The sequence below is a fragment of the Ovis canadensis genome, chromosome 3 (assembly GCF_042477335.2).
Source record: "Ovis canadensis isolate MfBH-ARS-UI-01 breed Bighorn chromosome 3, ARS-UI_OviCan_v2, whole genome shotgun sequence".
Lineage (NCBI taxonomy): Eukaryota > Metazoa > Chordata > Mammalia > Artiodactyla > Bovidae > Ovis > Ovis canadensis.
The window spans coordinates 79,026,021-79,041,702 of record NC_091247.1 but is presented as its reverse complement, the minus strand read 5'-3'; the positions used below and the strand labels follow the sequence as shown (position 1 = coordinate 79,041,702).

At 36.0% G+C, this 15,682-nt stretch overlaps 1 protein-coding gene across 1 annotated transcript in view; it reads right to left on the bottom strand.

Annotated features, from left to right (window-relative positions):
• The window catches only part of SRBD1 (S1 RNA binding domain 1), a 228,727-nt gene that overhangs the window by 82,756 nt on the left and 130,289 nt on the right, over window positions 1–15,682 (bottom strand). The window contains exon 16 of the mRNA XM_069583411.1: window positions 7,503–7,585. Within this exon, the coding sequence (XP_069439512.1) occupies window positions 7,503–7,585 (83 nt within the window). The remainder of the gene's footprint in view (window positions 1–7,502; window positions 7,586–15,682) is intronic.

Below are 15,682 nucleotides of genomic sequence, written 5' to 3'. Positions count from 1 at the left end.
ACACATCATTAATGGATTAAAATGTTTAAAATGATTTGGACAAATAATACAGGACAGGTGAGAATCCTTTACATACCTGCAGTAAAACATTTCATAATCCTTACAATATTAACTATAAAATAATTTTTTAACAGAGTAATGACACCACCGAAGAGTGGGTTTTGGGGGGTCTTGTTTCTCTCCAGAACTTATCCTACAGAAGGGGTGGGGAAGTAAAGTACAAATTCCTACCTTTGAGGTTTAACCATGAAAAATTTCAGCTGGGAAGATGATTTTCCTTTTACAATGACTCCTCATTATACATAATAATGAGGAATAAAGATGGCCTGGATACAGAAAATCCACTAAGGATTTCAGAAACTCATTTTGGAAAACCATTTCACTCTCTAGTAACGTCAAATGATCTAACAGAGAGGCACAAAGGAGGAAAGGGGACAGCCCTGTCTTTCCTACTTTACTGTGAATGCTCATGAACAAATACAGGTGTTAATGAGCATGAAGCTATCTAAAACACGATCCAAGGAAGAAATAAATAGCAAGTAAATCCGACATATTCAAGGTCTGCTCTCTTGATACGACAAGGCCAAACTAAATCATCATTCCCCATGTCCCACAGAACTCAAACAGAGCCAACCCAGCATCATCGTGCTCTCACCCTGGAGTGTTTTCTTGGGAGTAACACCAAGCCACTTTCCAGCAAAGTCTTTAGGGGTCAGTTAGGGATATGTTGTCATTCGACCACACTGGCTGCCTCTCTCTCCAGAAATAATGACAGGCATGTGTTTTTGAAATCAGCTCTCCCCATTTTCTAAGACAAGGATTGGAGTGCTGCCTTGAGCATTTTAGCTGTTATTAAACCAAAAGTATTTTAGTTTCTATTGAAATAATAATATTACAGCTTCTATTATTTCATATAACTATTTAACATTCTTTCGTTGAATAGCTTTCATTTTTAAAATCGACAGTGTTTGTCCAGCTACTCATAATTTAAATCAGAATAAATACAAGTATTAAATTTACACTAAAAGCACTTATAGGTCCCAGCTAAAAAGAAATACAGTCCCATTTTGGTTGTACTGGAAGTCTATTTTATCAAGGCTTAAAATTAAGTGGTCCATTGACTGGGAAATGGAAATATTTATTTTACAACACAGTTTTCCTAATATGTAATCACTACAGAAAGTTCGAAAAAAGGTAAGAAAACAAAAAAAGAGAAAAATCCCTAATCACATCAACAAAGATATAAATATCAGTCAACAACCAGTTACTTTTTTCCTTCAGTGTAAATGCACATCTCTAATTCTAAAACACAAATTGGTTTTATTCTGTATCAACAACTTTTTTGCAATTTAAAGATATTAAGAGCAGTTTCTCATGGCATTAAGTCTAGCTGGAAAGCCTAAATTTTTAATGGTTGTATAATATTTCAACTGGTAGATGTACCATAACTCATTTAACTCTTTTCCTATTGTAGTTGCTTCCAACATTTGTTGTAATGCAAACTTGTATGTGAATCTTAGAAACAGTTTTTATTATTGCAGTAGAAGAGACTCCAAAAGACAGAAATACCAGGTCAAAGCAATGCGTATTTTTAAAATGCATCGGGATAGGTATTAACTATTTACTAGAAATAACAATTTATATAACACCTGCAGTGTTTATGAATGTTCCTTTTACTGTATCTTTTTCATTTGCACAGATATTTATCATTTTATTACAACTTTACTCAATTATTAGGTTGAAATAAATATCTCTTTGTCTAATTTGGGTTCTGATAGAGAAAATTTATATATATTTCATCCATATAAATGGTATGTAAAGTCTCCATAAAATTTTGTCAATGTTTTATAGGAACCAATAAATAAATGTATACAAATTATAAGAAAACACCAAATAATAATAATAAAATATGTAGTTATCATATGTATATATATATTTGTGGCCAATAACTTCCCTACTTCATCATTTGGCTTTAAACTGTAACACAGCAAATCCACTCTAGGTATATATTCAAGAGAAATGAAAATACACATCTTAAAAATTTGTACACAGTTTTACTATAAGTTCATATCTCTCTAGATACAAAGCCAGTAGACTAGGTTTGGATGGATCCACTAAACAATGCTATCTCACCTAAGAACTGAATACCTAACAGTAATTTCTTGCTGCCTGCTAACCAATACCTGTTTAGAAGTAAAATAAAAATAAAATAGAAACTTGTACACAAATGTTCATAATAGCATTATTCATAAGAGCCCCAAAGTGGAATTAACCCAAATTTCCGTGGCCTGATAAATGGATAAATAAAATGCGGTATATATACATACAATAAGGTACTGTCACCCACAAAAAGAATGAAGTTCTGATACATGCTATAGCATGGATGAACCTTGAAAATATTATGTGAAAGGAAAGAAGCCAGTCACAAAAGACCACACACTGTATAATTACATTTGTATGACATACCCAGAATAGACAAACCAATAGAAACAGAAAATAAGTTAGTAGTGGCCTAGGTCTGGGGAAGGAGTCGGGGCTGGAGAGTGACTGCTGATGGTTTCTTTCAGGGTAATGAAAATGTTCAAAAATTAGACAGTGCTAACAGTTTCACAACCCTGTGAATATATGAAGCATCTTTGACATGTACACTTTAAGTGGATGAATTTATGTATTTGTGTAAGGTACATGATTATATCTCAATAAAGGTGTTTTTAAAATATATGTGTCACTATACTGTGGTCTGTTAAAGCCCCCACCAAGAAAAGTGAACTTGTCTCTTGCTCTAATTTTCAGAAGTGTTTAATACTGCCTATTTTTCTGAAACTATGCTGTTAGCATTCTATAATGCTCAGAGCAATTTTATTTTCTTGGGATACTGTTCCACAATTAATATTAAATAACCCTTTTTGACCTTGACCTTTGATCTTAAATGCATTTTGCCTTAAATTCTATTTCATCTCACATGTTGATGTTGCTGAGTTTTCATTCATGTGGAATATTTTTCTCCACATTTGAAATATCAAGGTTGCTTCTTTCTTGAACATGTGTACACCCGTGGCAGATTCATGTTGATGTATGGCAAAACCAATACAATATTGTAAAGTAATTAGCCTCCAATTAATATAAATAAATTTATTAAAAAAAAAAAAGAAGTACCTCTAGCACATATAAGCTTCCATGGTGGCTCAGTTGGTAAAGAATCTATCTGTAATGAAAGAGACTGCTTGCAATGTAAGAGACCAGGTTTGATTTCTAGGTTGGGATGATCCCCTGGAGAAGGAAATGGCAACCCACTCCATTCCTGCCTGGGAAATCCCATAGCCTGATGGTCTACAGTCCATGGGGTCGCAAGAGTCAGACACACACATCTCGGTGCTATATTTCATTTGTAAAAGTCTGAGATTCTATTCACAGGGAAATTTAATGCTTTCACTTTTACCTATTAGTACACTTATTTCTGTCATCATATATTTTTTTACTATACTTTCTTATTTTCTTTCCTCTACCTTTGGTTGGAATGCTAAACTTTATTTATTTATTTTTTCACTCTCATGATTTATATTAGTTGTCCTATGTGTGGTTATTATTCATATATTTCAGATTATGTTTTTCTAAAAAATTAAAGAGTTAATCTATATTTGAATCATTTTCCTGAAAAAGAGTCCTAATATTCTATCTCTTCTTTTTATTCTACTCTCCCATGTTTAGTTGATCTGCTCCTGACTAATTTAAAGATGAACCTTATAGTTAAAAAATTATGACTTAACAATACAAATACACTTTACTGGATATGTGTGTATTGTAAAGCTCTCTGCTGTTTCCTTACTTTGATACTGCTTCCTCAAAACATGACCTCCACTTTTTGGACCTCCAATACCACACCCACCCTCCCACATTAGGCAGGAGTACTAGCATAAATAATTCTTTCAAAGAAGGTCTGTAACAATCAGAGAAGCTGAATCATTACAGATCCAAAACTATTTTTATTTTATTTTCCTCTCACACTGAATTGCTGGTTTGCCTGCATACAGAATTACAGGTTCAATATAAGTTTTTTCTCAACTTCAAAACTACTACATTTCTATCTTCTATTACTTCTTTTTACCAATAATAGGGCTAATATCTACCTGATTTTTTCCTTTGTTGGTAAACTGTGTTTGCTCTCTTAAAAGTCTTAAGTCAGTTCCTCCTTATTACTAGCATTCTGAAATTTCACAGGAAGGCATCTGAGTGTAGGTTGTTTGTCACTCTTTTATTCAGTATTCAGTAGGCCTTTTTAGATGGAGAAGGCAATGGCACCCCACTCCAGTACACTTGCCTGGAAAAGCCCATGGACGGAGGAGCCTGGTAGGCTGCAGTCCATGGGGTCACTAAGAGTCTGACATGACTGAGCGACTTCACTTTCACTTTTATGCACTGGAAAAGGAAATGGCAACCCACTCCAGTGTTCTTGCCTGGAGAATCCCAGGGATCGGGGAGCCTGGTGGGCTGCTGTCTATAGGGTCGCACAGAGTTGGACAAGACTAAAGCGACTTAGCAGCAGTACCAGCAGGCCTTTTTAGAAGACTTGTCTATTTTCAGTTTGGAGAAATTTCATCCTATTATTTCTGGGATTATAACTCCCCTCCACTCTCGTTTATTTGAAGTTCTATTAGATGAATGTAGAAGCTTTAGATGGAGAAGGAAATGGCAAACCACTCCTGTATTCTTGCCTGGAGAATCCCATGGACAGAGGAGCCTGGCAGGCCATGGTCCCACAGGGTAGCAGAGGGTCAGACACGACTGAAGCGACTAAGCACAGAAGCTTTAGAAGGTACTCTATAGTGTACGACCTTTTGCTCATGCTTCCTACCTTTTTAAGACTACACCCTAAAGAACCTAACTCCATCTTCTACTTCATTAATTTGCTTCTGTGTCCACTCTATTTCACCTATGAGTTGTTTTTTCTTTTTTAAAATCTTAACAATTAGATTTTAAAATTCTTAGATTGGTTTAATTTCATTCTATTCCATGTTTGTTTTAGAAATGTAATAACCTTTCCTATGTTACCATGAATGTTAATCTGACTTATTTCAGAGTCTGTTGCCTGTTCATTGTTTCTCTGAGTACAGTTTTTTTCTTAAGGTTGGAGCTTCGTTTTTCTATCATACGTTTTCCTCAAACATTTAGTGACTCTTGGCAGCAAGGTCATTTCAGAGACTCTCTGTGTCTGTCTGTGTATAATGGTTCTGTTCACTACCATGAGCCTCAAGTAAAAAATGTGGGATATGAGGCCAGGTGTCATGTACATGTCAGGAGTTTGTCTTCCTAGGAAGAAACTCCTTGAGCTTTCTGACAATCAAAGGCTACCTGAGGGATCACCAAGCCTCTCTGGCCTCTGTATTATACTCAATTGGGATTCACAGAAAAGTGAGGGAGAGGGGTCACCACAGGCCTAGCCATTCTATATGTACCTCCTTATCTAATCATACAGACCCCCCACTCTTTGAATATGACTCTGGTTAGCGAACACTACTGGTCTATATATTTGGGGGGTGTGGCTCCACCATGCTTTATTTTTCTGTGGATGTTACTCATCAAACTTAATATCTTTCAAGAATTCTTATAATTTCGATCCACTGGTGGGACCCTTTCTTGTTTTCCCAGACTTATTAGTTGATTAACATAGTGAGTATTTATATAGGTACAGACATGTATGCACACTTTTTCTGTCCTCTTATGGAATCTGGAACATGACAGCGGCGGTGGTAATGTAGTTAAAGAATAGCATGAGCTCAGCCTACTATCTGGATCACTTTCTCAGTGTCACTGTTTGCTCAAGGGTATGTACTCTAGTGTTAACATGGATGTATCTCTAAATCTCAGACTTGTATATCCAACTCTGAGCTGATACCTCTTCTTGTATTTCTTTCAGGCACCTCAAATTTAACATATCCAAAACTAGATTACTGATCTTATCCTCACCAAATCTGCTCAGGCATCCTCATGACCCTTGCAGCAAATTCGACACAACTCCTTTTCACTCATATCACCAAGTAGTCCCTACAAAATATATTTTATTTCTTTCCATTTCTACTGAGTGCCATTAACTTTGTCCCAGCCATTACCTTTCACCTAGAATAGTCAGTCAACATTCAAAAATACAAATCAAATCATGTCATTCCTCTGCTTAAAACTCTTCCATTACTTCTCATTGCTTTTGGAATGAATTCCACAGTTTTTCCACATTAAACACTACTCTGAATCCAAATCTGGAGACAAGGTCCCTGCTATTTACTTAAAGACCTGATGCCAACAGGTTATTAGCCTCCTGGGTTATATAAGTTTGACTTTCCCTTTCCTTTGTTCCACCATCTTGTTGAGGTATTCCATAACTTCACCTTAATATAACTTCTCTTAACTATGATGCCTGTATTATAAAACTGCTATAGTAGGGATACTCTTTAGATACTAGGTATTTTATCTATCTGTAACTAGATCAGTCCCTTTAGGAACCATCCTTGTTGAATGAACAAGTCCAGTTAAAGCTTTGGATGACTCTTGGTTCAACTTACTATAAAATGGGAAAACTCCAGTTAAGTCCCATATATGACAGGTTAGTCCAGGCTTTGATAGTGTGAGCCTGGGTAAAAATCCTAACTACTCTTGGACACGGCTTCTTTTCCTGTCAAATGAGCAGGTAGGGCTGGATGATCTCAAAGGTCTCTCTCTTCCATTTCTAGTGGTCACAGATCCTATGATGTAATATAGTATTTTCTTAGAGAAAGTACAGTACCTATCACTCAAATTTCATGAAAATTATACAGAAGGTAATATTCTCCTTCAGGCCTAAGTGGAACTTTCACCAGAGAGGAAAATAATTCAACTTGAGGTTTCTGGAGACCACTTAAACCAGTATGGATTCATTTCATCCAGATTAAGTGTCGCCCTCAATTGCCTAAGGAATACAAACTCAAGAACTGAAAATACAATAGCAACAACAATAAGCACTATTACTACTATTATTGCTACTACTACACGGTAACAAAAATGCAAGCTTTTAGCTCATACTGGGAAATGACAAAAACAAACTATAATAATCTAATAGGAGTGAAAAACAGGAAAAAAAAAATAACAGTAAGTACCAAAGGCTTCTTCCAGAAAGATCAATAAAGATCAATAGTTCATATGTGTTTACCAAAAGAGCCAACATACTCCGCTTTATCCACATCCCCTCCACTTTTATAAAAACATTAAAAGGAGAGGCTCTTCAGACTTGCATCTAACATTTTAATACTGTCTAACCTGATTATAACTAATTCTAAGTCTTGCTCAAAATCATAAACACCAGAATAAAAAATTCACTCCTTCCTTAGTAATTTATAATACCTAACTATCGTTCTACAAACTGTATAACCGTTGAAAATGGGAACTTATTCCCACTGACAATTACTATACCAAGGTTTGAGTACTGCTCTCTTTATTGATGGATTTCATAAATTAAATGATCCACATTGCTTTACCTGATACATTCCAACTCCGATGTGCTTTGGCTCGATTTTCACTAGCTCAGCTAATGGATCTTGTACACGCCTTGCTATGGAAACTGAAAAAACAGAATCAGAAAACAAGTATAGCTTAATGTGAAAAGCAGTATCCAGATAATTACTATTTTAGTTTCTTATAATACAAGCAGTTATCCCTCTTTATTCTTCCCCCCAAAAGACCGACAGTTTAACCAAGTTTCAAAGTCTCCCCGACCCATACAAAAAGTGAATGCAAAACTTCAGGATTGATTATGTCACCAAAACTCCTAGGCATACCTAAGCTCAAATGCATTGAAAGGGTTATATATTTGGAAAAACAAGTAAAACGGTTGCTATATTTACACAATTGCCTGTTCATTCGTTAAATACAGTATGCAAGGACACCTCACAATTTAAAGAACAAGTAGATATTGTTTTATTTTTAAATAACCCTGCCTTACTATAAACATGATACACATCTTTGCATTAAATATGCTTATTAAGACTACATCTTGATAATGATGAGTAAATGATAGAATCATATTTTACTGCAATCAGAGATCAAGTTAGCTGGCTAGTGAATATACTTGTATTGCCTTGAATATGACTGCAAGATTAGTCTGGGAAGTGATCTGCATGCTAACTGCTTGGTCCTAACACATGCACAGTCCTAATTACATCCCTTTCCTGACCATCACATCGCATTTTTAAGAGACTTGAGAGTTAAATTCAAATATTGCTTTACTTGTGTCATGATTTTTACTTAGTCATCATTTACTATCACCTTTTTTAAACAAAATCTCATAACTAATTTAGCTTATAAGACGAATTTAGTTGGAAAAAAGAAATTTAATATGAATCTTCAGTTCAGTTTAGCTGCTCAGTCGTGTCTGACTCTTTGCAACCCCATGGACTGCAGCACGCAAGGTTTCCCTGTCCGTCATCAACTTCTGGAGCTTGCTCAAACTCACGTCCATCAAGTCGGTGATGCCATCCAACCATCTCATCCTCTGTCGTCCCCTTCTCCTCCCGCCTTCAATCTTTCCCAGCATCAGGGTCTTTTCAAATGAGTCAGCTCTTCACATCAGGTGGCCAAAGTATTGGAGCTTCAGCTTCAGCATCAATCCTTTCAATGAATATTCAGGACTGATCTCCTTTAGGATGGACTGGTTTGATCTCTGCAGTCCAAGGGAGTCTCAAGAGTCTTCTCCAACACCACGGTTCAAAAGCATCAATTCTTCATCAATATGAATCTTAAGGATAATTCAGGCAACTCTTTTTTTTCCCCCAAGTAGCATAGATGCACTGAGTGTTTACATATGAACAGGATTCATTTTCTAAACACATGAAAGTTAGTCAATGTTACCTACTCATTTAGAAGGTTGGATGAAATATAAATTCATTAAGTGAAAACATTAAGGATGTTAAAGGAAATTACATGGCTGTTTTTGTGTTAAACTGTTCAAGGACTGGTAAAAGAAGCCACCTCTTAGAAGTGACTATCAGATTCTCCTAATGTGTGCCACCTCTCATCAGAGATAAGATCCACTGTAAACATCAAGTTCACTGCACAGTCATTCAAGTTTTTTTTCACATCTTTTACTAGTATTGCTAAGAGATAGTGACAATGGCAACTTGCAAAATAAGCTTAGAGAGAAATATGCTGGTATCTTATAATCTGCCTATTTCTCCCACAGAAGAGATGGGAATTCCAAGGACTTCACATACACCTATCTTATCAAATTTCATATAAAGTTAATTAGTGCAAGCATGGAAGTATAAGTGGTTTCTTGTAATAACCACATTTGTAGTTACACATTGAAACATATGTCACTAGAGACATACCTAGTATCCTCTAAAAATAAAAGAGTCAGCCCTCCACATCTGTAAGTTTCACATTCACAGATTTTGCTATGGATCAAAAATGTTTGAAAAAAAATTCCAGAAAGTTCCAAAAAGTAAAACTTGAATTTTCCGCATTCAGCAACTATTTACATTGGACTTACAACTGTTTACATAACATTTACATTGTATTAGGTATTACAAGTAATCTAGAGATGTTTTAAAGTATACTGGAGGATGTGCATAGCTTATATGTAAATATTACACTATTTTATATAAAGGACAAGAGCATCCTTGTGTTTTGGTACCTGAGAGGGGTTCCTAAAACCAATCTCCTAAGGCTACCAAGGGATAACTGTATTATTTCTTTATTCTAGCCTTTATATATATAATACAATAAGAATGAATTTCAAACATATACACACATTGCCAAAACACTTTCAGATTAAAGAAACAACAATTAACTCACAACAGTAAACCAAGTTAAGGTAACAGGCATCAGAACATATGTTGCATAGGAAGGCAATATTAGAAATTCAGTAAAAGTATATCAATAATACATAAATCTTTCAAAAATACACCTTCAGGAAAACCCACATTATGAAAACCTAAAACTCAGAAAGTGGTTACAGCATTGTGTATAATTGGTAAGTATGAGTAGATCCCATATTTTAACATTTCTGAGATACATAAAAGGATTTTCAACTATTTTCTACTGGATTCCCTTCCAACAGTTCACTGCCAGTGTATCATTTGTTCATCCAAATATTACTAAATATTAGCAATGATGGATTGAAAATGATGGTTTCTAGATGACATTAATTCTACAATAAGTCCCAAGGGCTTCTGGAGTTACAGTGTACCCAGTAAACAACCCTTGACAAAGATCTAATATTTCTAGGATTGGCATTTCACTTTCAGATGCTGTTCATTCTATGAAGTATAAAAACCAAATATGGAAGAGACAGAGGCAGGAGGAGAAAGACAGATGAATACTGTTTAAAGTAGAATTTGAAAAGTAGTATGCTCAAGCTTTGAAGAGAAGATGGAGCTGTTTTTCTGCTGGCAGGATAACCAAGAGAAACATTATGCAACAAACAGTAATAATGATCAGGCTAACAACAGATTTCTGCAAGTTAGAGACAGATAAGTAGCTCAGGCAAAAGGAGTCTAGTAGATTGCTGATTAAGAAAACGAAGACAGAGTAAGGGTCATGGCCCCAAACTTGCGGCACACTCACATTTGAGTTAGAAAGGAAAAGGAGGAAATGGTGGCAGAGGCAGAGGAGGAGTGGTGAGGCAAGTATAGTAAAAGGAGTAGAAAAGACTTCTGGAACATGTTAAACAGAGTCACCCTGTGTCCCCGAGTTTTTACTTCTAGGTACATGCTCAAAAGAAATGAAAATATCTGTCCAAATAAAATCTCGTACATGGATGTTCATAGCAGCATTACTCATAGTAGTCGAAAAGGTGAAAACAACCCAAATATTCAACAACTGATAAATGGATGAAGAAAACATGGTATATACCAGTATGGTGGTACATTATTTGGCAATAAAAAGGAATGGGGTACTGACAACACGCTAGAGCATGGGTAAACTTTGAAAACACTATACTAAGTGAAAGAAGCCAGTTGGTCACAAAAGACCTCACATTGTAATGACTGCATTTCTATGACGTATCCAGAATAGACAAATTTATACAGACAGAAAGAAGGTCAGTGTTTTCCAGAGACTGGGAAAAAGAGAGGAAGGGGTACAAACTGCTAATTGGTATGGGGTTTCTATTTGAGGCAATGAAAATGCTCTAAAATCGGATACTGGCAATAGTTACACAACTGACTATACCAAAAAATGATGGCATACACTTTAAAAGGGTTAATTCTGTGCTATGTAAACTGTATCTCAATGAAGTTGTTATGTATTTTTTAAATGCAGAATGTCCAAATGTATGGCAAATGTTACCTATTTTTTCCCACATATGATGCCAACACTTCTCTGTATCATTGTTACTATTCACCACTGTTCAGGAAATTCTAGTTAACACAATTGGAAAAGAAAGAAGACATGATTACTGAAAAGATAGAAATTAGATTACTTATTATTATTTGCAGATGATGACTGTCTTCTTAGAAAACCCAACTAAGTCAACTGAAAAAAATATCAGAACTAATAAGATTCAATCAGTTGGCTGGTTTCAAGACACCCACACAAAAACTGATGCTCCATCATATGCCATCAACAACCAATAAGAAAATATCACGAAGGAGAATCCACTCACTGTTTCTGTGTGTATGTGTGTGTGTACTGCATGTAAGAGAAATAAAATGTGCATAACCTGTGGAAGGGAGCCCAGACTGAGTGAAGATTACCATCCTAAAAGGTAAGCAACCAGAGCTACAGCCATGTGCAGTACCACTAAAAGCAGCATTCTCCCCTCATTTATAAGGTGTCTTATTTACAAAGGATAAAAGGAATTATATTGGTTTTGGTCTTTAGATCCATGAAACACATAGAATCTTAAAGCTTCCAGAGCAAATAAATGTATTGTTGAAAAGACTGTACTAAATTGTGCTGTCTTTAAAAATTTTCTTTATTCTGTTACCTGAGACTATAAAGTGGAAACTTTTCAAGTCCAAAACTCACTTCATTTTTGTACTTCTCCTTGCCATCAGACAGCAACAGAGGAAGACAGGTTAATCCCCATGCTGTCTTATTTCATTCAAGAACCCCAAATTAGAATTTTTTCACTAGAAAAAGCTGATTAAAATGTAACTGCAATGCTCTTAATACACATCTTGATCCTCTAATCAGTAATTGCATGTTTCAATAAGGAGCTAGCAAATCTGTTGACCTAATATAAACAGTCTGTATCTTGACTGCAGCACTTGTGGTGCCCTGACTAGCATAAGCTTTTAAAAATTCATAGATGGTATACCTAGAAAGGGTGAACTTATTTTATGTAAATATACCCTTAAATGAATGAAGTATCTTTTCTCTAAGGATATCAAGCTTTTTATTTTTCTTCTTTCTACACAGTCTCTATTTCTCCCATGTAGTGTATACACTCCACCCCCTGCCTCATATTTTGGCATTTAACAGTATAAATTTTCCTTACATGCTAAGTGAATGATGACTTTCCATCAGAGGCAGGGTACTAAAAACCTGACTATAAGTGCTTTGCTCAAAGGTGGGGTTTGTCAGTTGTAGGCTTCACTACAAGGTAATTTGGCCATTTCTCTGTGAAATCTCTGATCTCAGTTTCTATATGTATTTTCTCTTGTGTTGGTTAGAATCCCCTAATTTCCTGCATGGAGGTTTTAGTCCTCTCTAAGGTATCTTAAAGCTCAACATTCAGAAAACTAAGATCATGGCATCTGCTCCCATCACCTCATGGCAAATAGATGGGGAAACAGTGGAAACAGTGGCTGACTTTATTTTTGGGGGCTCCAAAATCACTACAGATGGTGACTGCAGCCATGAAATTAAAAGACACTTACTCCTTGGAAGGGAAGTTATGACCAACCTAGACAGCATATTAAAAAGCAGAGACATTACTTTGTCAACAAAGGTCCGTCTAGTCAAGGCTATGGTTTTACCAGTGGTCATGCATGGATGTGAGAGTTGGACTGTGAAGAAAGCTGAGCGCCGAAGAATTGATGCTTTTGAACTGTGGTATTGGAGAAGACTCTTGAGAGTCCCTGGGACTGCAAGGAGATCCAACCAGTCCATCCTAAAGGAGATCAGTCCTGGGTGTTCATTGGAAGGACTGATGTCGAAACTGAAACTCCAATATTTTGGCCTCCTGATGTGAAGAGCTGACTGATTTGAAAAGACCCTGATGCTGAGAAAGATTGAAAGTGGGGGGAGAAGGGGACGACGGAGGATGAGATGGTTGGATGGCATCACCAACTCAATAGACATGAGTTTGGCTAAACTCCAGGAGTTGGTGATAGACAAGGAAGCCTGGCATGCTGCAGTCCACGGGGTTGCAAGGAGTGGGACATGACTGAGAGACTGAACTGAACTGAAATGAAGGTATCTACAACATCAAGTTAATAACTATTTAATCCTTTTTTTTTAATAGGTATTCCCACTCTTGCGTATAACCCATGTCTTCTGGTGCAGAAACCTTCTATTTAATCCTCTCTAGAGAACAATTTTCCAGTTTTCTGCAAAAGTGGAAGGAGAGTTACTCAGCTTTGTGGACTAGGTCTAATTCATTTTTTTTTTACTGATGTGAAATTCACATAACATAAACTTAACCATTTTAAGGTGTAACTCTCACTGGTATTTAGTACACTTACAATATTGTGCAAACCACCACCTCTACCAAGTTCCAAAATATTTTCATCACCCCCACAGGAAACCCAGAACACATTAAGCAGTCCCTCTTCACTGTCCCCTCTTCCTAGTCTCTGGCAACCACCATCCAGTGCTCTGTGTCTGCAGATTTGCCTATTCTGGACATTTCATATATATATACATAAAATCATACAATGTGACCATTTGTGCTCAGATTCTTTTGCTTCGCATGTTTTCAAGGCTCATCCATGTCACAGCACGTATCGTTACTTTATTCCTTCTTATGACTGAAAATATTACTTCATCATATGGACAAACCACATTTTATCTATTCACCTGCTGATAGAGATTCAGCTACTGGACCAATGCCAGTTTTTGGGTATTGTAAATAGTGCTGCTATGAGTATTTGTGTACAAATATTTGCTGAGTACCTATTTTTAATTTTTTGGGTATATACCTAGAAATGGGATTGCTGGGTTATATGGTATTCTATGTTTAACTTGATCTCATTGTTTTTTTAAAGAGACTTTTAATCCATCTTCTTATTTTAGACCCATTCTCAACCCTCCCAAGATACTTCTAACAGTTCTGGTGTATTCCCTAAGTCCTCAGGGTTTCTGTGATCTATTTCAGGTTAGTTCTGTTTTCAACAATGCTGTCTCAGTATTCCAATTTCTCAAGTTGGCTATATCTCAACTGATTTCCAGCTTCAAAACTATTGTTGCTATTTTCTCTTCCCCATTCTCCTTGTCCTAGTAGTTTATGCCTTCATTCTATCAAGTTATTGTCATTTTAATGAGATTTCAGAAGACAGTGAAGGATATTTAAACTTCATTTTAAATCAGAAGTCCAAAATAAACATTTTAATACCAACTATCTACCATTCTATTCATCCAATTTAAATCCTGTCCATATAATGAATTTATTATGAGGGGAATGAAAGTATATATAAGGATAACTTCTGTTTTCAATAAGCTGATAAACTGGTCAAAAAGATAGTAAGATAAAGGTCATTTTCTTACATATGTTTAACACTTGTAAGAATGTTGAGGTTCTCTTATATTTGATACAGTAAACTTATGGAGGGTTGAAAGGTAAAACCCACACCCATAGGCAGATCTCAAATGAAGTGTAAAGTCATCCCCAGCATCAATCACTAGGAAAGAGGAAGACTCCCAGTCAGAAAACAGGAATTGAAAAGGAAGTGGGGCCCTAGAAAGTCAAGAGTGGAGACTCAGTTTCAACATTTGATTCCAGGTCCAGACACCATGAAGACTCAAAATGTCTAGGTAGGTATTTTGAGTTGATATGGATCAAACAAAGTCGTTGCCAATGTGGAAACAAGTTAGACAAAGAAAGAAGGCACATCTGCAGTGAATCACAAACTGAAGACACAGCTAGGTTTTGAAATCAGAGTAATTAGGACTATATACCAATTCCCTTTTTTATTATTTGCTATTTTCACAGTCTTATTAGAGCATTACAATTTTGTTCCCTTATAATACTGTGCAGTCATGGATCCACACAGGCCAGTAGTAGAAAGGAAACAGCAGCAAAAGGGAAGTTTGAGGGACTGCCACCACCTATGTAACATTTTTATCAAACGCCCTGTTAGATGACTATCTTTCAGTGCCAACTTGGGAGGGAGGCTCTGAATTTTATTTTCTGTAAAGTATTCCTTTATTTTACAAGTTAATACACAAATATTATGTACACACTTACTTGGCTATGCAGCCTCTTTAAGCCTTGGTTTCCTCATCTGTAAAGGGGGAGTAATAAATGACTCAGGGCAATTGTGAGGATTAAATAAAATAATCCTGGTAATGTACTTACCACAATGTTTCACATATATTAAGTGCTTAAAAAAGATTAGCGTTAGTAGGTCCCACTCTGATTACCCTAGCTATTCTTCCTCTTAGTATTTTATTACTATTTATATAAGGCAAGTATCAAAAGAGAACATGGCAAGGAGGCAGAGACCCCATTGAGTTGGTATGACAGGAAAAAGTTTCACTGAAGAAGCAAGAATTT